The following is a 24291-nucleotide window of genomic DNA, read 5'->3' as shown; positions in this document are numbered from 1 at the left end:
AAACGCTCCAATGTTAATATTAAACAGCTAATCCTGCTTGTCTAATTAATCAACTATGGAACGCTGTACACATATAAAATTCCTCTAAGCAAGTCTGAGCGGCTTAAATCCTCGTGACACCACAAAGGGCCCCACGTCGTGGTTTGTGGCCTGCTCAAGGATGCGCCTGCACTCTGCTCAGTGATAGGTCGATTACTTCTGCTGATTTACTTTGCTTTAATTTCAGCTGTTTTGGTTTCCCTCCTCACCTGTGGACCTGGTCGTGATTACATCTTCAAATATACTAGAATTGTCAACCCAGCTGTAAGGAATAAGGCGCACAGTGTACTCAGTCCCAGGTTCAAGCCCGTCAATGATGTGGAAACTCTTACAGGTGTTTAAGGCCTCTGAAATCATCCAGTGACCCTCACCTGTGCAGAGGGTGAACCATGAGGGTGGGTTAGTACTCATGAGGACACACAACTAGAGCAATCTAGTGAAGGTATGAATGAAAAGACATTAGGGACAGTTTCAGACACAGCCCAGACATTAGCTGTTTCACACAAACACAATCTACTTCAATCACACTTACAATGTCCAGAACAAAAAAAAGGTAATGTGAGCTTACGGTTGTTCATATATGCAATATAAAACTCTGTGTGCTCTCCTCCAGATATCCAGCTGATATTTGCAGAGCTGTCGCTAACGGCTGAGCTAACATTCAACAGGGCCGTGACTGAAGGAGAGATGAGAGCACATGAAGAAAAGGAGAGAAATGGTGATGAAGGATTAGTAAAGGGGACAGAAGGTCAACGCCTTCATGGAGCGGTTAGGTGTGTTGTCATTGTACGATGAAGAATGTCGCTATTCACCTTCTATGAAAAAGCCAAGCACACACTTGTGTTTCGTGTTTCTGTACGAACGCACTGATTATGTGTGACGGAGTGAGACTTGGGGTGAATCTCTCAACAACACGCATGACAAGAGTAATGTGGGTATGGAAATAGAATCACAGGTGAAGCATGCAAAGCTAAATGAAAATATCCTGAGATCCTGAAGAGTTTACAATCACAATCATGTGATCGTTTATAAAAACTTACTGACTAACTTACTGTACTGTTTAATTACATTACATTACTTACTACCCTTACAAAACATTCTGAACACTCTGATATTATATTTACAATATTTTTTATCTCCCTGCATGATGACATAAATATCTGTTCCACATTGACACCTAACAATGCCAAACATATTGATGATTCAGTTTAGTTTGATATTTTTTATTTATTAGGGTTGCAACATATTGTTTCTATGTATAATAATGCATAGGTTATATTTTTTTGATTAATTATTACCTGCAATTTACGTATTGTATTAATTTATTTTACAATAAATACAGAATATAAAAATGCAACAATCATCATATTTGAGGAGCTAGAACCAGAAAATATTTGCTATATTTGTTTGAATAAATGATTCATCAAAATTTTGAAAAAATCTTTATGCTGTGTGTAGAAAAGTTGAATAATAATTTCAGCTTCAATTGTTTAATAACGAAACAAACGTCTGTTTATTTTTCTTTAAGGTATGTGATTATTAACAGTTTGTGTGCAGCGCTGTTAATCATATTTTTATGTTGTGCTGTGAAAGCAGGTCAGAGCTTCATCTAACTCAGATGTGAAATGCAGAGTTTTGATACTCAACAATAGAAGAAAAAATCTAATAATGTAGAGAATGATATGCATCATTAGTGCGGTTTGACAGCAGCTGTCTGAGCTAGTCAACAAAACACAATCCACTTCATTTCCCCGTGGCAAACATGCAAATCTCCTGCCGTGTCTCCAGCTCAGGTGCATTATTTGCTCAGGTGATAATTCAGCACACAAGGACACCTGCGTCTGCGCTGCCCATCCGCACATGACAACCTCCCACTAATGTTGATGGATTAGTCTGCAACCATGGTAATTGCAATTATTAAACCTGTGTGATGACTTCGACTGACATAGGCCCCCAAACTAAAAATATCTTAAGGCTGGCTCACGTGTTTCGTCACCACACTCCTCAGTTTGCTATTAAATGCTGCAGAAAGCAGCTGCTCACCCAGTGGGGAGCAAGAGCCCTAGAAGACACCCCTTCAAAGTCAGGAGCCTCGTATATAGAGAGAGTCTGGGAAATATTCTGATATAGGAGCTTTCAACAGCTTCCACTTATCCACTTATCTCAGTGTCCAGTGAATATTAGCCTCCCAGTATGAGCTCACACCTCCCCCCGGCATGGCCCAGGAGGACACTTCTCTCCTCGCTGTTTTGTCTCAGCTCAGATGCTGCTGTGGATAGCTTTCGTCTCAGAGCTGTGCTGCTGTTTACACAGTTGAAGATTACATGGAAATGTCAGGTGACTGTTGGGTCAATACACTGCTTGGTTCTGGGGGACTGGGGCCCAACAAATCAATCACTGACAATTAGACATATTTGTCCTATTCAAGCGACTCCACTCTGCAACTGTTGGATCAGGATATAGATCTTGTATCCTAGATTTCCCTGTGGTGCAGCAGAGAAATTAAAACCTGCTTTTTCATTAGCATTCAATTGTCTTGTTCCAAACACGAAAGCAGAGCTGTTACCTTACATTCCAGCTCTTGTGGAAACAACAGATATATCAAAGAAAAATACGTGAGGTGGCTAATTATCCTGCACAGTACAGAGGTAATTTACAGCTTTTTTATCATGTGATATCAATTTCTTTAAAAGGCAAAAGCCAGGGAGTCCAGGGAGATCACTGCACCACTGCTAAAATATTCGTATTGGTTTCTGTTTTTTTTATTGTTTTTTTATTTTTTATTTCACAGCTTCTGTTTCTCTCTGTGGTTTGATGCTTGTGGTGTCAAAATGTGCTGCAGCTCTACCTATGGAAGAACGAGTGGGTTTGGTCACTGGGGACTTTGGAGTGCTTGGAGGTGTGGGGGAAGCTGACTTGCCTGAAAAGAAAGACAAACCTTGTGGTTATCAACTGGGGCTAGAGCCCGGGGCACTACCCTCTACTGTTAGCACACATGCTATTATCTAAAGTTAGTGGCTACGCATGTACAATAAAACTTAATATAGAAAAAAACTATTGTTTATACATGCACAAGATATTGGGATTTTTAATTGGACTTGATCTTGCCTTTCAACAGCCATTTCATTTTCTTTTTTTACATCATTACAAGGAAGAAAGATAGATCTTCTTCCTAAGTTTGGCCCTTGAAGCATTATTTATTTCCTCAACTTAGACGTGTTGCACAGAGTCTGCTGTTGCTAGGATAAAAGTCAATATTCGTTTAGAGCCGCTAATGAGCCACGATTAGTATGAATTTATAATTAGGCTACTCATTACCATTGCTATTAGAGAGGAAGCCACAAACTTTATCTGGAGGAGTTGACATTTTTCTAATGAAAGGAGGCATCAGAGAGCTCTCTGCTGATGGCAAGGGCAAACAGCAGACAAGGTCAATTATCTGTAGCGGAGCACAGCGTTTAGCCCTTTTTTCATAATGTGCAAGAAAAATAAAATGTGCTCAACAGTTTGGGACTCAAATACGCATGATGATTTACACAGGTTTAAAGCATCCGTACCATTTCTACATCTAAACATGCACCCGCTACCTATGGAACTACTGACTGTCAGACATGTCATACTAACATACAAATCTATAAATATATTTCAAAGAGGAAGGTAAAAAAGTATCTTCAGAGTACTTTGAGATCATAGACTGTAAATAAAGATCAAAATGTCTGCACTCTCTACCACTGTCAAAATATTCTAGTTACGAACGCTGCCTTTTTGTGCATTTCAAGACAAAAACTGGAGTAATTTTTTGGGCAATTACATGCGCCTGACCGATTGTGAGTCCATCTCAGCTTCAAACCGTTTTTTACAGTATCAAATAACTAACAAAACTGCAGATAAAACTATGAGGTCTGACTACAAACTATATGGACGGTAGTGTGAACGAGCACACTGCAAACAGCTATACAATGCAGCAATGGAGAAAATCACCAAGTAAGAGATCTCTTATGCTATTTTGAGAAGTGTAGAACTTGGTTTTGTTTCATAATGGAACTGTGGCAGGACAAATTATAATATACTGTCTAGATAATCTGACTACATTTTCCTTTTTAAGATGCTTTAGCTTCACTTTGGGGGGGCCATCGTGACATCCGTCTTTATATACAGTCCATGTTTGAGATTCAATTTGTAGGTATGACATGCTACAGCTTCTACGTAAACACAGATGCTACATACTGAGGCCAACAGTGGAAGTCGAAGTGGAAGCTGCGAAAAAAAAAAAAAAAAAAAAGAATGAAAGAAAAAAAGACAGAGGGGACAAGCACTGCATTGCTAAGCAGACGTTTTACACATTCACACACATTTACAAGACACTGCATGATCAAAGGTGCGGTTGAAAGCAGTGCACTGTTTAGTGGTGGGAGAGTGATGGTAATAGTGCACCGAAGAATTACCATAGAACATTATAATGCTCAAATTCTCCTACACACACACTCTCACTCATTCTTACACAGACACACAAACATGTAACAGCTCGACTAAATTGCAATTCAATACATAAAAAATTACTCATCCTGCCTGCAATCACTTTTCCTGCCTTTTCAACATGCAAATAAACAACCCCTACGAGCCAATTAGGTTTCTTCCTGTGATTCTTCGCCAACGCTAAGTCATCGTCTGCACATTTAGCACCTGCAATGTGTTCCAGCAAGTTAAGCGTTTTGTCTTTGTATGACACAACTTGAACCAAATCAGGGGCAATGGAAGTCTGTATGATCACACAATATTAAATGTAAGATAAATTCATGACTTGTTATATTAATTTGAATTACAGGGATAGTTCATCCAAAGATAAAAATGTACTCATGTCTACTCAACACTCGCCAAGGGGCACGTGACGACATCAGCGATATTCGCCAGGCATCACTAAAGTCCTTTCAGGTCGTGCTTAATGTTATCACATTCTATGTTTGTGCATATATACTTGAAAGCCTGCTTTAAAATCAAATATTACAAATTGTATTAAAGTAAGATATGTTAGGCCTACTGCTATTCTACAATCAAAATGTTAACCATGTTTTGCCTTGCAGTTACAGCCTCTTGCCAGTAGGGGAGTGTTGCAGCCTCCACAGTACCATTAATTACAGACACTTCATCCCACAGTAAATTTGCCACCCAGTTGTTTGAGTGATATTGAGAGTATCTGTTGCTGCGGTTCATTACAGTGAAACTCAGGTGTCTCTGCACACTGTTTCCTGTTTCATTTCACATTGTATACAACATTACCCACCACCTCACAGGGGCTCGGCTCATCTGAAGTATGGTGCGCAGTCCTCACCAAATAATAAGCAATTGAAAAGAAAAGATTACATGCTACAAGCCAGCTCATTATCATTACCCCCCAACTCTTTCAATGATTACACAGTTCAGCATCAAAACCCTAGTTTCCCTCCTGCTAAAAGCTATTTCTTTCTTAGTTGATTGTTTCATAGCCCGTGCTCTCTGTCCAATCAATAAGCACTTGGTCTCTTGTGACAGTGACAAATGAAAACCCCCACGACAACCATATGAAATTGTTTATCCACAAAAATTACTTATATGGAGATATGAAAAGCTTGGGTGCCCAGGCATATATCATCTTCTGCTAGTTCAATGCCATTATGAAACAGTGACACAAGTTTGTCAACTACAGTTGCTCGTCCATGCTGGACCTAAAATCCTTGTCTGGGTTTCTTCTGTTTTCCCCAGAAAGCAACCCACTCACCCACTCATTCTCTCACCCACAGGACATCTCACGCACACACCACCTGGTCTGATGCTTTCTGGACCCTCCCATCACTCACTTGTTTCGAGGGTGGTTGTGCTCTCTTCGCTGACAACAGGCCCACAGCCCACCGTGGTGCAAGAGCGCAGGGAGAACTTGTATTTGCTTAGGGGCTCCAAGTCGCGCAGGATCCACTTGGTGGTGCGGGGGTTGCTGATGTCTACAGTCCGCTGGGGCCCCACCTCCTCTGTGTCGTTGACTAGATTAAAAAAAAAAAAAAAAAAAAGGACAAATACTTTGGATTACACTTGGCATATGTGGTCATAAAAGCAATGCAAAAATCACAATGAGTAAAAAACAAAAGTTGTCAAATGAAACAACCAGAGGGTTACCCACAGAGCTAATTCTATCTGTGGCCATCACAAGTGTGCATGTACACAGAGGTCACTCTCATGTCAGATTCCGGGTGACAGGTACACAGACTAAGTGAAAGGCAAGTTCTTTCATGAGAGAGAGAACTGCATTGATACCACAACTGCAGCTGAAACTATAAGCTCGGGCTGTCTGCGTGGACAGTAATACATTATGGGTAATAGCACGAGTACACGGTTGCTCGACTGAGCATGTAGCAAAGGTTAGAGATCTCATATGTTATTGTGAGAAGTGTAAACGTTTTTGCTTCAATATGAAACTGTGGCAGGTCACCACAGTCCAGATAATTATTGGGAAACACTGGTCTATATAACCAACACACAGCAATGAGAATCTTACTCATTTTCAATTCTTTGACCTACTCATATTGCATTGTTGAAGGGAAAGTTCTTCCTTTTTAAAGTCATCGTCCACAAGAAGCAGCATAAAACTAAATCCACTCTATTCTTTTGCTTAGAAACTACTTTATCAAGCTATCTGCTGATCCTGGTCCCTTTTTCTCATTTTCATTCCTAAAGTCATTTTCCTGGTTCCAGAGACAATTAACTACTTTTGAACCGTCTTACCCAATCTGTCTTTGTCCCTCATACCTTCATATTTGTGTTGGAATCCTTGGATATCCATTATGATTTGAACAAAAATAATTGGATTAATTTGTGGACAATTATCTAAAGCATCAACAAAAAGGTTTTTACTTTTTGTTGTTCTAACACAAAGAAGTTTAGCTTCCAGTCTTCACTGTTTCATAGCCAAAAGCTCCCCATTCACTGGCATGACAAGTGACAATCTCATCACATTTCACCAATGCCAAGAAAAGCAATTGTCACTTGTTTTGATTTGCACATTTTCTTTGTTGACATTAGCAAGAGACAACTTGTTATTTGCTCTTTCTTTGGCTTATTGTCCCTTTAAATCATATTTTCATGTCACAAACAAACAAGTTATGTTCTGCACATTTACATCCATGCTTTCTTTTGTGTGGTTGTCATCTGCACTTTTGACTACGTTGTGATAGCATCTCATTTTTCACTACGTAAAGCAAGCGAGCAGGTAGACGGGTGGCATTTATGTTCTTTGTAACAAAAACAAACACAGCAGGTGTTGAGGTGACCTTTGCTGTGAAAGAGGTGCTACGTCTCTCTGGTAGCACACAATGACAAGAATGTATTGGCCTGCTTCCATTTTTTCCCTCAGATACCACCCACTGTTATCAGACATCACAATGTTTTGTTTTGTTTGTAGGAATAAAAACCTTTTTTTTTTTTGTGAGAAATGAAACGGGTGCAACTGGAGACTGGTGCAGAGAAGAGGCCACAAGCATCATCATTCTCTTTCTCACTTATCTGGACACACTCAGGCACATCATCTCATGGAGTGAACTGGCTGAAGGCTGCCGACTATTCCTCTGAATTCAGACAACATTTATATTTCCAAATATTCCTCAGCGTGCTGGGCCAAATACAGCTGGCCTTGTGTAGTGTGGAACAGACCGAGATGTACAAACACTAAAATCTGAGACATGACCCAACAACGAGTGTGAGTTCAGCCCAAATACAGAATTAATAGCAGCCAAGGTCATTCTGAACTCCCACGTGTGAAGATATTTTATATCAGTGCAGTGCAAATTCCACTTGGTCCACTCATGGTGAGTTATTCTACAGTCACTCAAATATATTGAAAAATGGTTCAGAAAGATCAATCTGAATTTTAACACAATAAAATCCTCACCTCAATTCTTAAGAGTTCAATTTTTAAAGACACTTGTTGGGTAAAGCACTAGTCACACCAGATTTTTACCAAGGTTTTCCACTCACCCACAAACTTTGGAACTCGCCAACAAAAGCTCCAGATCAATGCCTATTCAGTCTTTGATTGTCAACCACAATTGCTGTGTGAACTTGTCAAAGACACAATTCGAGAGGCTTGACGGCACAATGCCTACTCTGCCTAGGGCTACATCCATATTACAACAATCTCTGTCCACAAATGTTTTGGCTCTGTATCAGTATTAATCCCTGTCCATAACAACACGCCTCGAAATACATATCACATTACCCTGGGTTATGTGTGTGCCGGTGTACACAGGAAGCATTTGATTGTTAGTTGCAGAAAGAGCTAAACCACAAATCAGTAGCAGCAATGGGGAAAAGGAAAAATCTGACATTTCTATTAAAATACAGTGTTTAACTGGACAACAGCTGTTATCAAAGACCACAGGGTCAGCATTACTTGTAAGTGATTATAAATGTCACTTTCTACACTGGTAGCTGAGGCTCATGCTGGTGAGTTTCTTTCAGAAGGGATTCATGTGATAGGAGTCCGAAAGAATCAGCAAAGGCTTGTGTTGTGACCAGAAAGACCCAATCAGTAAGAGGCTGAGAGTTTCCATGTCATCATTTCCAAACATCTGTTTCTGCTCATCCAGACTAAAATGAAGGACCAGAGATTTAAACTTAAAGGGGATCAGCAGCATATATTAAATTCTCTGTTCTAGTGGTACTTAAACCTCGGACTAAAGTGGACGCCAGGTGTATCCTCAGCATTGATGTGTTTTGTCGCCTACATTTTCATAGCAGGCTAAATATCGAGATGAATGAGCACCACAGCCAATCAGAGGGCAGGTTGGTATGAAGGCGGTATAAAGACGTACATGTAGTGGTGACATGCCCTCAAACTTTTGTATGTTGCTATTATGTTTTTTTATAAGTTATAAGTTATAAAAGATATGACTTTGTTGACGACAAAGTTGAGAATAATTTCTATGCAACTGATTCCACTGAATCATTTCTGTTTCACCTCATCCAGCTTGATGTGTCATTGTGCAGCAGGATGACACAGAGAAACAGGAGGATCACTCAGACTCACTGTGTCTCTTCTCTTGTGTATTTTTGTGATCAAGCTATATTTGAGACCAGACATAGCAAACGCAATGGACTGTATTTATATAGCACATTTCCAGTCTCATCACAGTACTTGGGGGTTTGTCCAGGTAAAATATTGTGTTATGTGTGACCCCTTGTTACCAGTCAGTCATGTAGTTTGAACTTTGGTTAAGTGATCTTATCAAGTAGGAAACGTTTTTGTTTTTGAGTCCTCCTCTCACTTTTATGACACAGTTAGTTTGCTGGGAGGTGTGGGCTTCAAATTAGTATGTACTGGTCTTTGACCCCAAGCTTCACAGTCAGTTAGCAGCTCTTTAAGACAGCGTGATCATACCCTCCTCTCAGCAGTTAGGGAATCTTTAGGATACATTCAGCCTTCATGTTTTGAATGTCTTTCTAATGCCTGCTAATGTTATGAACATATTTGTGATAACCTGACACAATGATTAAAAGGTTTAACAGACAATGTACTATTTCAAAGCAGAGTAGTTGAAGCCATTAGAACAGCCTGGTATTACCGTTTGCTCAACGTGTTGAACAATGTTACAATAGTGAATCCTGTGAGACGTGAAGCGATAAAAGGCTGCTGCAAAGATGGGCGTCGCCCTCAAACAGCTGCGCTGCAGCTGGAGATTCCACTTGTTTCACTGATGATACACTGACACTCCTCAACATTTCACGCATGACTCCCTTCAAGGGGACTTAAAGAAAAGTCACTCTTCAAGGAGTCCATCAGCTTTATTGCTGTGGCACAATGAAAACGTTCTCTCCTGAAATACTGTATGACACTTGGCCCCCTTGTGCAGCCGCCAAATCGAACTCAATTAGCCGGGAAATGTGAAGCTGGGACGTTGTTAAAAGTTAGTCATTAGCTCTGTTGTGACTTTTGTTTAAAGTCATAACAGCAAAGTGTGTGTGCACACATGTGAAGTGCTCAGTGATGCTATACCCAAGGACTGCGAGCTGCTGTGAAGACATCCCCTGCGGACAGTATAGGGTCAGTAAGCAGGGACCTTAACAGACTGTGACACAGTGGCCTTGGTCAGCACTAGCTTAGCCATGATTGTGACACACAGGCCAGCAGACATCACCCTGACATGTTTCCTATACACACAGTCTGACCTCACCATGACCTGGGCCTTATTAGAGCAACACAATGATTTTTCCTTCCGTGCTCAGGATCATGGGTTAGACAATCACCAGTGAGTCAAAGATAAATCTCCTTTGCTTTGCTGTTACACTCCAGAGGTACAGCACACACTTGGCTGTTTTAAAACTATACCATATTATACAGAGATAGAGGCTGTGCATTTCAAACAGTGAGTATATTCAGCTCTCTAATATGCAGTCAGATTGAAATAAATAGCCTGTGTGTTTTTGTATATTCTGTGTCTTTTCCCGTTTGTAACCTCATAAGAAAGGGGAGATGTGAACACCATTAAATACAAGGGGGAAAATGCAATATCTCTTTGTCGTAACAATGCATCACCAATATATCTGAGCTAGTCAAGTGTTGGGATGAAACATAGAGATACGTACTGAACTGATAGTCTAGGAGGTACCCGGTGAGAATCCCATTAGGCTCAGATGGTGGATCCCAGACCAGAGAGACAGTGTGCTTCTGTACATCTGTGACCCTGAAAACAGGATTTTTCTCAGGGACTGTGGGGGCACAAGAAGGTGATACACACAGTAAGCAGTTGGACTCTCCAACCCAGTTTCCTTGACTATTATTAGATTTTCCCTTCAGAAGTAGTAAATCAATACATTTCATGCTGTTTTTCCACAAACCCACCTCCCTCTGGGGTTTTAAAGTTGACAGGATGGCTGCCGGGGCCGTTGCCCCGTCCGTTGAAGGTCATGACAATGAGGCTGTACTCGGAGAAAGGAGTCAGTCCTGGTATCGTGGCGTGGTTTCGGTCTCCAGGGAACGTCAGAGTGTGTTTCTCTCCGTGACTTTTCTTTGATTCGGCCAGGCTGCGCAGACGCCACCAGTTTATCTACATCGGTAAGAACACACACAGAGAGCCATCCTCAGCAGAGTGATCAAACTCTGTACATCATACATGTGGGAAAGAGCTGACAGGATACTGAATATGCAATTGTTGATCTTTCCTTTCAAGTGAGCAGAAAACATCAAGTGAAGGACAACAGAGTGGGGTGAGAGAAGCAAACGTTCAGAGCAAGGTCAGGGCCATTCCTTTTAAACTGTGTCTAAAAGCAAAGGTTTGTTTTTGAGGTATTACCCTGTAGCCTCCCAGATGTCCATGTAGCTTGTCCTTGTGTACACGCATCCAGCTAACCTTGACCAGTGAGCTGTTCATCACCTCCACAGCTACATCATCAGGTGCAGCGGAGGGAACTGCAACAGCAAACACATATTAGGAGAAACATTCAGCAGTGAGGGAAGAGTAACCAGGATGTTCTTGTAGAAGAGTTTGAGCGACACCAGAAATGAGCGAATGAGCATAAGACATAAATACTAAACAGCTACACACATTTGGAGATCGCCTATTTACAGGAACACATACTGGGGACTATTCAATCAATCATTCGATCAATAAATCAATAAAGGACTCTAAAGGGGTAAGTAAATACTGCAATTTAAAACACCACAGGAGAGCAAGGACACAACAGAGAGAAGTGCCATGACCTGAGGAGACCTCCTTGGGGCAAATCCAGAAGAAAGCTGCACGGGGAAATACAGTCAGCCTCTGTAAAGACCCCAATTCTTCAGAAACTGTAACTGCTACAATGCAAAACCTTGAAACTCTTGTCCTCTCATTTGTTCTCAAAGATTTCAAAATCACAAAGCTTATAAATAAATAATTCCACCAAATCAACCTGAATACCGCAGTTGAAAATGCCAGAGTTAAGCAGAGAGGGAAAGGAAATATTTTAATTAAAACTTAATTATCTTTTCTCCACAAAAATCCCATATTCTAAAACTTCATGGCTACTTTGCACTTTGGCAACTCCAAATAGAGGCAAGAGGTGAGTGAGAAGGTTGTGCAGTTCTCTCTTCTCATATATAGAAAAGCATTTACTTTTATATCAGTAAATTCCAGACTTTTGTGTTTTATTCACCAGGACTATCTGCAATCTCTTCCCACTGAAATAGCAACTAGAACATTCATAGGTTTTAATTTTCTCAGCAGAACTTAATTAAGAAAAAAATCTATAATGAGTCTGTTTACAGCTCTTACAGTTATCTCTTAAAGCATCTTTGTCAAATGGCTTTTAGTTTATATCTAAAGAACAACTTCATTTTTAAGCTTAAATTGGTCTGAGAGAAATGTAAGAACTAGCTGAATAACCTTTGACATCTCATAGCCTTCACACTAATTTAAACCTACAGCAGCTGCAGAGTTATATTGAATCTTAATATGAAACTTTTACTTAACTGTAGAAAATAAATAAGTAGAGAAAAGTCATTTAGTGAGTGAACGGCACAATCAGGTCAACAGAGTTTTTTTGATTTTAGCTAACAAAAAACACAAGTCGGTGCTTACTCTAGACCAGATAAGGCAAACAAAATTATTATTAAACCATAGTTTGTATATAAAGATGGACAATGATAATCCACTTCCTCCCACTATCCAGAAATGAAGCCAAAATATCCCAGAATTGAAAGCTGCCATGGTATTAGGAGCCAGAGTCTGCTCAGTTGCCATCAAGGGATGTAGCCTATGTAGTTGAGGTGCCTTGGATCAACTCAAACAGTATTTGTGTGATAAAAAAAGTAAAATGACAGACACAATATTCGAGAAAGATTTATATGACGATTACTTTCTAATTTGGCCCATGTCCCATTTGCTAACATGGAGGAGGGGGGATTTTAGGACAAGAGGTTTAACTTTAACATGTTTCTTTGCACTAATTAAATGTAAGTCCAATATTTGCTCTCTTTTTAGCTCTTGATTTTTAGCCCTTCAATGCTCCACATGTTCATCATGCAGCTGATAACTTTGTCAACCCTTTTGACTGACAGGTTGTAATCTCAGGTTTATTGTAGCTTTTGCACTGACAAGAGTAGAATTGAGGACATCACAACCAAAACAATGTGTTAAAAGGCACTAAGACATCCATAGATATGAGGGGAACTGCAATTTTGGGTATTTTTGCCATTCCATATAACCTTGTGCAGCTTTAAGTAAAGTTATATATAATCTACTCACAGTCCTCTCCTGAGTAGCCAGTCAGTATCTTGGGCTCAGGTCCCCAGCCCTGATGGTTCTTGGCTTGGATCTTGATCTCATAGGGAACAAAGGTGGGAGTGTTCTTCACGACAAACGAGTGTCTCTTCACAACGTGTTCCTTCCAGTCCTCCTCAATGTCCTGTCTTCTGTAACTCACCTTGTATTCTAGACCAGGGCCATTATGCTCAATGAGTAACAAGGGCTGAATGATGGAAGCAAAAATAAATAAATTAAATAGAACAATGGGGTGAAGGAGTTTCATGCAGACTTTTACAATTGCATAAGATGCTTCTTGTATTTCACTGCTCAATGTCACTGCCTCTGTGGGATTAAAATGACAAGCTAGCCCAGTGAACTGTGCTCAGAACAGTGGCTGCGTGTTATGCTGCCGTCTAATAAAACAATGGAACAATTGACCTGGTCTGGCACCGAGGCTTTTCTTTGATATAGGGCTTTGTATATTTTTGTAGATGAAAAGATTTATCTCCTCACAGAAGTCAGCGCATGAGAAATAGAAAGAGATACAATTTTCCACAAAGGGAAATAATTAACAGTGGGGAAGCTCATGAATCCGGGATTTAGGAGCTACGTTACCATGACAGGGCAACCGGATAATAAGTGAAGGAGAGATTCATCTTTCTACAATAAGGTAAAATTTATTACTGTATGCATCAAAAGAAAAATTTTCCTTTTCATGGCCATCCTTTCTCTTTCTAATCAAAGAGAATGAGCACCTTTCAATGGGGGCTCTTTTCACAGCGATCCCAGGAAATGGCTTTTCTAAAGATCGGAACCACAGAATAAAATATCAAAAGTCGACCATATCCATTCCTTAAATTCCTATTGGTAATTGCCTATTGGACATCAATAAAACCTCATCTCTTTTCTCTTAGTGGGATTCTTTGACATCCAAAAACTGCAGTGGGTGTGAATAATTCACTATGCAAAGGTAGCCCACATTACAGAATCTGCTGTAAGAGGATAATGAAAGACCAAACTCAGTTCCTTACCTCCCAGTTGATATCCATTTCATGTGGCAAATGACCTTCGATTTTGATATTTCCAGGGTTCTTGTCAGGGGCTGTAGAAAGGAAGAAATATAGATTTTGTCGGCATAGTAGAATAAATCTCCAGTGAAATAGGCACACAAGAGAGCAGATTCTCAACAAGAGTGGAATCAATTATGTAGCAGGTCTGAGTGTTTTAAAGTTCACAAAGCAGCAGCAATGGCAACTGGAGTGGCCTGGAGGACCTTATCAAAAAGTATAATAAACAATGAAAGGAGGAGGCCTCGGACCTGCTGGGGAGGTTTTGTATCTCTCCGAGGGCTCGCTGGGAGGCCCCCTCCCAACGGCGTTGACTCCAGACACTCGAAAGCAATAGTCGACGTGACCGTGGAGTTGGGCGACGGCAGAGTTGTGGTTCCCAGGCACTCGGAGCAGCTCCTTCCAGTTTCCCGGCTCCCACTGACTTTCCTCGTACTCGATAATAAACTCTGTTGAGGGGTGGAGAGACAATCAGTGATGTGGTTCTTGCTTATCTAACCACAAGCCGAGCAGAAAGCTCCTCAAACTCTGCTCCGGGGAGGTATATTCCTCAGGGAGCCTTGTCATAATTCACATGTGGATGAATCAATCATGGATTCGCATTGTACTAGATGCTATAAAAAAAATCTATTTACATACAGAATGACCCTTAATGTGTACGTCATTGCAAGATGAACTCATTCACAATGTTCTATAAATACATTATACTGACACATGCTCCTTTTACCAGTGGTTGAGCTGTTGTGATCGTCCCCAGGGAACCATTTCAGTTTCACGCTTCTGCTCTTGTGTTCAGACAGAACCAAGTTGTCAGGTGCATCAGGGACATCTGAAAACCATCATAACAACATGGCAACATGAAAACAGAATCACAGATACATCCATCTGTGTAGCAGAGAAAGGCCAAAGGAACAAATGTTCAATGAAATTCTCTCAAAAGTCCAGGGATGTAGAACAAGCTGCATGACTGCACGGCTGTCCAATGTTTCTTTTCAGATTTAAGGAGGTCAATAGTATTTCAAAGGGTGATTGTCAGACACAGCACTATGCCCCGCACTAATTAAGCTCTGGTCTGCATGCTCACGCTCTGCTTTGGCTTCCTGACATATTGATCCCTGTGTGAATGTGTCATACATTAATGTAACACCAGGGGTCTCCGAAGCAGAACTACTGTTCACATGTTGGCTCACCTAACACCATGAGCAGCGCTGAGGCCGTGGCTCTGTCCACCGGAGTCCTTGCCACACACTTGTACACACCCTGGTCCCTGTGGCTTACATTGATGATCTGGAGAGTACCGTCCTCCACAAAGTATCTGTTGATATAGAGATGGAGACACAATGTTGACAAAGCTGAGAAGTAAAATGACTTTCCAGCTGGGATCAAGTCTGCAATGCTGTTTAAAAAAACATCAGGTATCCCACCTTGAATTCTCAGTGTAGTTGAGGGTTAACTCTATATCGTCTTTTTCCCACAGGAGCTGAAAGTCGTTGCTGAAGGACTTGTCGTACTCTGCCAGGCATGAGAGCTGGGCCGTGGTACCTATTAGGATCTGTTGGTCCTCCGGGGCCACGACTATGCTGGTGGGATCTTCCACATGGGCAAGACCGTGTTAGTTACACTTTGAGGAAAACGTGAACCTCTGCAAACACTGTTACATGGAAATCTATTCACCTTTAACGTAGAGCATGGCGTCAATGGCGGACGTTCCCTCTGTGTTTTTAGCTAAACACGTGTACTGTCCCATGTCGTCTTTCTCCACGCTGTAAATCTCCAGTGATCCGTTGTCGTGAACGCTTAATCTCGGGCCCTCCACGGATTCAGAGGAGTCGTCTCTGCTCCTGCAAAACATAAAGAAAAAAAAAACCCATCAGTCAAAATGGATAAACACATCACTGTGGCAGCAAAGACAAAATAAAAGAATAGAACATCATTGCTGAGTGACAGGCATGTGTTTTTTTAAGAAACAGCAGGTCGTCGATACAGATGAACAGTGCACAGACGAAATGTGAGCATCGAGCAGCTGAGATCTACTGCTCTCTGCTGGTGTGTAATAGACTGGTAAAAAAAACATGTACGCTTACCAGGTGATTGTGGAAGGAGGAGAACTGAAGACCCTGCAGTGCATCATCACTCCATTCCCCTGTACAGCGGAGTAATCCTCCCCTTCTTTGGTCAAAATCATGGGGGGCAGATCTGCAAAAGACCAGGAGCAGAATCGAGTCATCAATCAGGGGTTGTTGGGAAAGCGCTCGGTGCATTAATGTGGCTTCTCAACCGATGATGGAACAAGGACGATGAAATCAAGTTTGCAGTCTTGAAACCAGACGAAGAGAGAATGGAAGGAGGCAGATAATCGTGGGTTAAATGAAGTGACAAAACAGTTGCTTTTACCGCATGATATTTGGTGACTAATTTGTGTTAAAAATTAAATAAATAAATAGCATATTCAGCTGTCATGCTGTCAGAAATGTGCAAACGTGAAAATGAAATCAAAGAAGAAAACAAAGGAATAATGAGAAAGCCGAGCGGGTGCATCATATCAGTCGTAGTCAAAGCCTCCCATTAAAATGCTCTGTCTCCCCTAATTGTTTACAGAGGCAGCAGCTGGGACTCAGCATTCAGAGGCTGTCCAGTTTTATTAACTCCTGTGTCACCGAGAACAAAGTCCCCCACGTTGGTGCGGAGCGATGGAAAGCAACAGTCTGCCTTTTTCGTTTTTTATCTGTTACTTTAAAGCAGCACATGTTTGTGTTATGGCACCGGAATCAGGACGGAATTGAGGGGGGACTTGTTAGCATATACTGTAAATGTCAGGGAATGCCGCTTGTAGCTCCACAGGGAGAGCGGCTAGTCTGAATGAAGGAGTGCAGCTTGCAGACAGCCCCCTCCTCTTCACTCACTGCTTCATGGGCATATGCCAACTTCATCACCGGCTCTCCAATCTTTGAAAGATCAGTCTGCAGTCTCCCCATGACTCACCGTACTTACTCATTAATGCTGTGGAACAAACAAATCTTGCACTGTTTTCATCCACTTGAAAAAAGCACGCCGGTGAAACAGATCTGATGACATCCGTGGTTCACAGTTTAACCAAAAGCTGTCGGACTTACTCATGATCATGATGTTTGCGTTGGACAGCAGGCTGCCGTGCCTGTTGGAGGCCTCACACTGGTAGACTGCACTGTCAGACTCCTTGGCGTTATGCAAAATGATGGTGTCATCAAGCGTCTTCCTGTTGGCTGCTGGAGCGTCTGCAGTCAACCAGAGAAACAAAAATCGATAAAACATCAGTGTTGAAGATCAAATGCATCACACACAGATAATAACATATCTACAGGTAAGTGGACTTTTCTTCTTAATTCATAACCTCACTGCACAAGGACAGATGGGTATCGTACCAACGCTTTTTTGTGTTTTGAGTTTGAGTTTTGGAGTCAGGGTTAGGGTTCTGTATTTAGTTGTGATGGTTAAGGTTAGGCTAGGGAAAGTATTTTGCCAATGAGAGTTGTACATTTCTGTATTGTTGTATTCATACTTTTAATTAAGCGATCTCAGCCCTTCATCCAGCACTTTATCTGACTCCTATTAAAGGTAGAAGTACAAGAATGTGTGTGTATGTGCGCTTGTGCGTTTGTGTGTGGTGGGTGAAATAAAATGTACAAGATAATATTTCATGTTGCAACAATAAATACAAACTCTATTCCCCTTATTTCTCCAGTGCAGAGAACAGAACCAATAACATCAGAGCTTATTGATACTACAGTCTTTAGTCCCATCCCTAAGCACATGTGTGTATCTGATTGTTTATCATCCCTTCAAAATTGTCTTGCAGCCATGTTTGGGGGTCCCAAACCACATGTTGGGAACCCGTGCCCTAATCCATTGAGCCAGGACTGCTTCGCAACCTTTTTAATTAACATGTTTTGCAAGCGTTGCTCTACAAATAAAAGAAAGTAGACTCTACCATTAATGTGTTTACCACATTCTACCCCTCTACTATATGACACAAAAATTGCACGTCACAGTTTCAATCATGAGTGGCATCGTGGCACGACAGATAGTTCTGGTCTGTTTCCTTTTTTCCTAAGATACAATGTTTGCGTCTCACTGGATGGATTTCAATTTAAAGAACCCGGAGTTTTTGACAGCTCAGGATTATTCTAACAGCATTTCACAGTGGATTCCTTCAACATCCATTTAGAGTTTGTGGCTTCAATGACTCTCCTATCCACTCTGGAACACTCCTTCCTCGTGTTAAATCTTAAGCAATGTGATGTCGTAAGAAAGAAAAACAAAACGTCAACATCAATACTTTTTGGGACTTTCAGATTTCCCACATTATGACTGCCACTGTACGACCAGGTTGTACATGTTTAAGTGAGTGTGTGGGACTGACTTTGCAGTGGTACACCGTTCACCCTCCACGTTATGGTCGGCTGAGGAGTCCCGCTGGCGGAGCACTTGATGAGCACCTCTGAGCCGATCATGCTAAGCTGACTCTCGGGCTCAAACACCCACTCCGGAGGCTCTGGGAACACACAGTCAGCACGATGTTATCAAACGGATGAGTGTTAGTTTGAGAAAGACACTGAGCATGGACACATCAAATGTTATTCAATATAAGAGCGCTTTTAGTATAAATGCTGCATTAACATTGAAGGTTTCCCAGGACAGACAAGTAGAGGCACACCAGGCTGCCTCACCACAATCATCGATGACACATTACATTAGTATTGTGAGCACATTTCTGTGATGCACTGGTTTGGTTGTGTAGCAGGGATTTCTAGAAACAATTAAAGGGAGGAGAAGGTATCAAGGCTATTTACAGAATATCTGATGTAAAAGCAACCTGCACTTTGACTCCTGGTTTACTGAGGAGACAGTTTCACACCCTTCTGCATCATCACCATCATCACGCTGGTCTGTTTTTATTTTTCACCAAATGATCATTAAGCCTCACATACATATTGTCCTGGAAACTTAATTGTGCTATTTTTGGAAATAACATTTGTTATTTGTGTGTTTGTATATGTATATTTTCCTTGCACATTATTATACAGCTGCAGTGAATGTGCAATGTAAATCGTAGACCAAACGGTGATGGAACATATCCATGCATATTTATCTTAGCCTGTAAGAATTTTATTACAGCAACAAAATATGCAGGTTTTTTTGCTGCTTAGTTGCAGTATTTCTATTTTATGTTACTTGAGGACTTATATTTCGACTCCACCTCATTAAGAAAATGGAACCTTTTATTCCACTAAATTTCTTTGACTACTATAGTTGCTCAAAGTTAAGATTTTGATACAAGACACGGTGACAACAGTGTAAAATATAATGCAGATTCAAAGAAAACTTTTCTTTTCCTTGTTCTCTACTTGCGGTGACTAGTCAGGCTCTCTGATTATTACTGTTCAACCAAAGAGACATTTTCTTTCACATTTCTTATCTGGTTTTATTTAAATTAGATTTGAATGTTTGTGGCTGAAAGATGTAGAATTTTAAAATATTTTACAAAAAAGAAATATTTGAATCTAATCATGTCATTTATATTAAAAAAACCAGTCAAAGGGGCAATTTCCATTAACTTTAGTACATGAAGCTCATTATACTTCTGTACTTTGACTTGATTAAATTTCCGAATTGCTGTATTCATACTTTTAATGAAGCGATCTCAGCCCTTCATCCAGCACTTTATCTGGCTTCTATTAAAGGATCATCAAATGCATATATCACGCACAGCTCCTACAGTCAATCTGCTCTACTTGCTTGAGAAGTGAAGGTTCAGTCCATTATTTAAATGGAAAATTGGTTTGATGTGACAGCAGCGCTGAAACTGCATGTAGTATTTACCTTCTACTCTCACTGTGAAGTAGTGGATGGTTTCTCCTAACGGGTTCTTCGCCTTGCACATGTACTTTCCGCTGTCTTCCTGTTCAACTGTCGGCACTATCAGCAATTTCCCATGATTCTCCAGTTTTGCTCTGACAGGGAGCTGATGGCCAATCTTCACCCACTCCACCTGAGGAGTTGGACTGACAGAGAGGGAGAAACACAGTGAGTATAAACATGTTAATATATTGAAATAAAATAAGATAATACTTTATTATTCCCAGAACAGAGAATTGACCGTGTTGTACCAGTAAAGAAGACACAATATGAACATCAGTACATGCGATATAAACACGAGGAAATATTAAAATAGAATAGAAATAATGTTCCTGAACATGAAGTAGATAGTGTTCAAACATGTGAAAAGTAGTGAATGCCACCAAGGAGGATTTCTTTTCACCCCTGCCCCTTTATGTGTTGGCTGGTTTGTTTCTTTGTCAGCAGGATTATGCAAAAACATGACATTTGGTGGAGGGGTGAGGCACCACCCAAGGAAGAATCCATTAAACTTTAGTGTGAATCCGGATCAAGGGACGCATTCAGGTTTTTTTTTTTTCATTTTCTTTAACACTGTAGCATTGTACGTTTTTCCAGATCGAGTGAATTTAAATGTGTTTTCATCAGCTGACTGTTGGGCCTTGGCAGAGGTTTGCACTCTACTCCGCTGAGTGCCAGTCTGTTCTTGGTTTGTTTTTGAAGATAAATTCCTCAAAGGTGTAAGTGAGTTAATATGTTGAAAAATGTTGGATTACTTACAATCCCTCAGCAATACACTCCAATTTCAGGTCCTCTCCTTTGACCAGCTGTGTCTCTGATCTGACACCAGAGGGCGTCAGAAGAGAAGGCCGTCTATCCAGGATGGCGTTAGCTGAGGAGGTATAACAGTGAATTAGACAGAATCAATACACATCAGAGTTGTAATGCAGTTTCCCTAAAGGCTACACTTGAATAAATGATAAACTGGCAGAGCTGCATTGTGCACACAGCTCTTTCTAGCTGGTGTTTCACTCACACAACTCACCAGCACCAGGACTCATGTCACTTTTTTCTGAAATGGAGGTGGATGAGACAAAAATACAATGAACATGAGGACAACGTGGGTGCATCATGACAAAAGCATCATTGAAATCAAAACATAGAACCGAGAGGATGCACAAAACAAGACAGCGTGTCACGGGGATGGCTTTTGAAGTGCTGCGCTGAACGTGGATATCAGTGAACGAGTGTGAAATGATCAGATCTCTGAAAACAAATCAAAGTTGAGCTGGAATGAACAGCTGAAGTGACGCCTACTTGTCTTGACGATCACAGACATGGCGGTCTTTTGAACGATGGTTCGTATTCTTGGGAAGGCGGCGAAGCAGCAGTAGTCTCTCCTGCTGTCCTTCTTCTCCGCGTGAGAGAAGTAAAGGTCTCCGTTCAGGCCCATGGAAACTCTCTCATCCTGCTCTATGTGCTGAAGATCTGAGCACACACACACACACACACACACACACACGAAGGGTTTATGTAGAAAATACAGAGCTGTTTTATATATTTAACCTGAGGTTCACAATCTTTACGACTCATGACTGTTTATATAACAGAAGGGTCTACTTAGGGCCCCTTGTTTTAAAATCCCCTTAAGAATAAGTTCTCTAAAGAAAAAGCACAGGTCATATTTTCCAGTATTTCCAAAATAAAACAAATATTCATATTTGTGTGGCATTTTTTAAATTCTTTTGTGGCCCCATATATAATGACCTCAGATTGCACATTGTTGAACCATTTTGAATAATGTTATCAATAATAAAGTATGTCTCTCAGATATTTTACACACAATTTGTTGACATTACTCACTGTACTGTGTATTTTACACACTTCTTCAACTGCTCCTGTTCTATGCCAGGAAAACGAATTGTTTTACTCGTGGTGGAATGGAACAAAGTACATTTACTTTACTTTACTCCACTGCTGTTTATTCCACAATGTGTCAAAGCATCATTGTATGTAGAATATACTTAAAGTATGTTTTATGTATATACTTTATGTATATTTTATATATAAGAAAATACTAAAAACCAAGATGTCATCAGCATTTCATATACCTTTCCACACAATTCAGACTGACAGATTTACCTGTGGAAACTCTGGATTCTACAATCTAAATGTTTAACTCAGATCAAGGTTTGTCTGTGCAGCAGTTCGAGTTTTAGGGGATTAATCAAATCAGAGGGTGAAATGATAACTTTTGATCTAAATATACCTAAATAAACAATATAATTAATACAAATAAAAGGGTGTTTCATTTGATGATATGTATTTTAAAACAAATTCTTCATAATTAAAAAGGTATCACTTACTGATCGTCATCCAGTAGATCTGCAGAGGTGGGATTCCTTTAGGTGGGTCACACTGTAAAGTAAAAGCCTGGCCTTCCTCCACCACCACAGGGTCCAGTGTTTCTTTCGGAAACTTTGGAACATCTACATTAAAGACATTACGCACACAGAGTCAGTAGATGAAGTCAGACAAGAATGAATCAACTAATCTCTTTAGTTCTCCTGCACTCCAGTAGATGGCAGTAATATACTTTATGAATTCTGTGTGGGGCCTGCTTCCTGTGCTCTGTCTGTAACATTTAGAAGATTGAATTCTGTGGGATGTATTTCAGTTCTTGGCCTTAAGAAACAAAAGAGACATCACTAAGACACTTGTTTAGGCTTGTTCCCACTGCAGAGTGGTTGACGCTCAGCCAATCTTAGTCAAAATCCCTGTTCTGGATTTTTTTTTTCTTTTTTGGGGGGGTAGATTATGTACTGTGCTTGGGAACCAAAATAAAAATGTGGTAAAGGGATGGAGAGGCTGGATCATGTGAGGATTTCTCCAGTGCAGAGTTACAGATGAGATGCTGTGAGGGGCGGGGCGCACGTCAACCTCAATGACTTTCTGCCATGTCAAATACAATGAAAAGCTCACAACGGAGCAGTGCAGTCATTACATAGGGCTGCTGGTCCTGAATCACTTTGAAAAGCACTGTAATGGAGCACCCTGCTCACACACACATGGATGTATGTTACTCACTGGGCACATAGAACTCAATCTCCTCCGATATGGCGGTCCCCCGTTTATTTGAAGCGTAACAGCGATAGATTCCCTGGTACTCTGTAAGGTTCCCATTATTGGGTATCACAAAGGTCCCAGAATTCTCTTCTTTCATCAACCGGGGGTCGAGGAAGGGGTCAAATTCCACGCCATTCTTTGTCCATCTGAATCTACATAAAGAAAGCCAGTATTGAAATGTCAAGTCTTAACAGCTTAGACTTTCATCATGCTCACTTTCCAAAGATGGTGCACAGATTCAGAGCAACAAAATATAGCACATCATGTCAACGGCCAACTGTTGTTGTTGTTGTTTGTTGTTGGTGTCTGTTTGGCTGCTAACAAGCTCTCCATCCTCGCCTCCTCCCCGGTCTGGAGCGGTGTGAGGTTCTGTACTCACTCTGGCTCGGGATTCCCTTTGGCTTCGCACGTCACGGGGAAGCTCTCGTCAAAAGGGAAGGCGATGACAGTGTTGGGCGACTGATCTGTGATGGTGGGCAGCTGCTCAACTGGGCAACAAACAAGCAGACAAGCATGGAAATGTGAGAAGCACAACACAGGCCTGAATACAGAACTCTATTCAAAACTATGTCATATGAAACATGATACTACAGCAGTGGTCTCCAACCTTTTGCCACCGTGAGTCCTTACACAGAGCAATGCCCTCTGGTGACCCCCCCTTATCAAAGGTTATAAGGCCTCAGTGTGTGAAGTTCAGCAGAACTTTACTTCTTCCAAGGAGGTTATGTTTTCACCTGTCTGTCTGTTTTTTTGTTTGTTAGATTTCCATTCAACTTGGTGGAGGGATGGAGCCTGGAACCTGGAACCTTTTGTTGTAGATTTGAATGAAGGGATGGATCCAGAATTCATAGATCTCTCTTGAAAAACATACATATTTAGACGGTTGAATTTGGTGCAGATCTGGTCAAAAATCAGAATCTTGCAGATTTTACCATTTT

At 40.9% G+C, this 24291-nt stretch overlaps 1 protein-coding gene across 16 annotated transcripts in view; it reads right to left on the bottom strand.

Annotated features, from left to right (window-relative positions):
- chl1b (cell adhesion molecule L1-like b) overlaps positions 1 to 24291 on the bottom strand; it is a 70486-nt gene that overhangs the window by 6139 nt on the left and 40056 nt on the right. For 6 of the 16 annotated variants that reach the window (XM_069512815.1, XM_069512827.1, XM_069512858.1 and 3 more), the window contains 26 exons: positions 23733 to 23841; positions 23315 to 23505; positions 22594 to 22716; positions 21545 to 21715; positions 21273 to 21299; positions 21008 to 21119; positions 20213 to 20394; positions 18753 to 18884; positions 17467 to 17607; positions 16438 to 16549; positions 16028 to 16194; positions 15778 to 15943; positions 15544 to 15668; positions 15081 to 15182; positions 14605 to 14802; positions 14318 to 14388; positions 13287 to 13509; positions 11762 to 11797; positions 11355 to 11470; positions 10904 to 11108; positions 10648 to 10770; positions 5874 to 6053; positions 4267 to 4296; positions 2888 to 2959; positions 608 to 715; positions 249 to 410 (listed from right to left, as the gene is read on the bottom strand). In XM_069512815.1, coding sequence (XP_069368916.1) covers positions 249 to 410; positions 608 to 715; positions 2888 to 2959; positions 4267 to 4296; positions 5874 to 6053; positions 10648 to 10770; positions 10904 to 11108; positions 11355 to 11470; positions 11762 to 11797; positions 13287 to 13509; positions 14318 to 14388; positions 14605 to 14802; positions 15081 to 15182; positions 15544 to 15668; positions 15778 to 15943; positions 16028 to 16194; positions 16438 to 16549; positions 17467 to 17607; positions 18753 to 18884; positions 20213 to 20394; positions 21008 to 21119; positions 21273 to 21299; positions 21545 to 21715; positions 22594 to 22716; positions 23315 to 23505; positions 23733 to 23841 — 3384 coding nt within the window. The remainder of the gene's footprint in view (positions 1 to 248; positions 411 to 607; positions 716 to 2887; positions 2960 to 4266; positions 4297 to 5873; positions 6054 to 10647; positions 10771 to 10903; positions 11109 to 11354; positions 11471 to 11761; positions 11798 to 13286; positions 13510 to 14317; positions 14389 to 14604; positions 14803 to 15080; positions 15183 to 15543; positions 15669 to 15777; positions 15944 to 16027; positions 16195 to 16437; positions 16550 to 17466; positions 17608 to 18752; positions 18885 to 20212; positions 20395 to 21007; positions 21120 to 21272; positions 21300 to 21544; positions 21716 to 22593; positions 22717 to 23314; positions 23506 to 23732; positions 23842 to 24291) is intronic. The other 10 variants (XM_069512847.1, XM_069512838.1, XM_069512841.1 and 7 more) reach the window with 10 other exon arrangements.

Source organism: Paralichthys olivaceus, chromosome 2, assembly GCF_024713975.1.
Source record: "Paralichthys olivaceus isolate ysfri-2021 chromosome 2, ASM2471397v2, whole genome shotgun sequence".
NCBI classification, from domain to species: Eukaryota; Metazoa; Chordata; class Actinopteri; order Pleuronectiformes; family Paralichthyidae; genus Paralichthys; species Paralichthys olivaceus.
The sequence above is the reverse complement of the archived record's forward strand: the minus strand, read 5'-3'. Positions and strand labels throughout refer to the sequence as shown.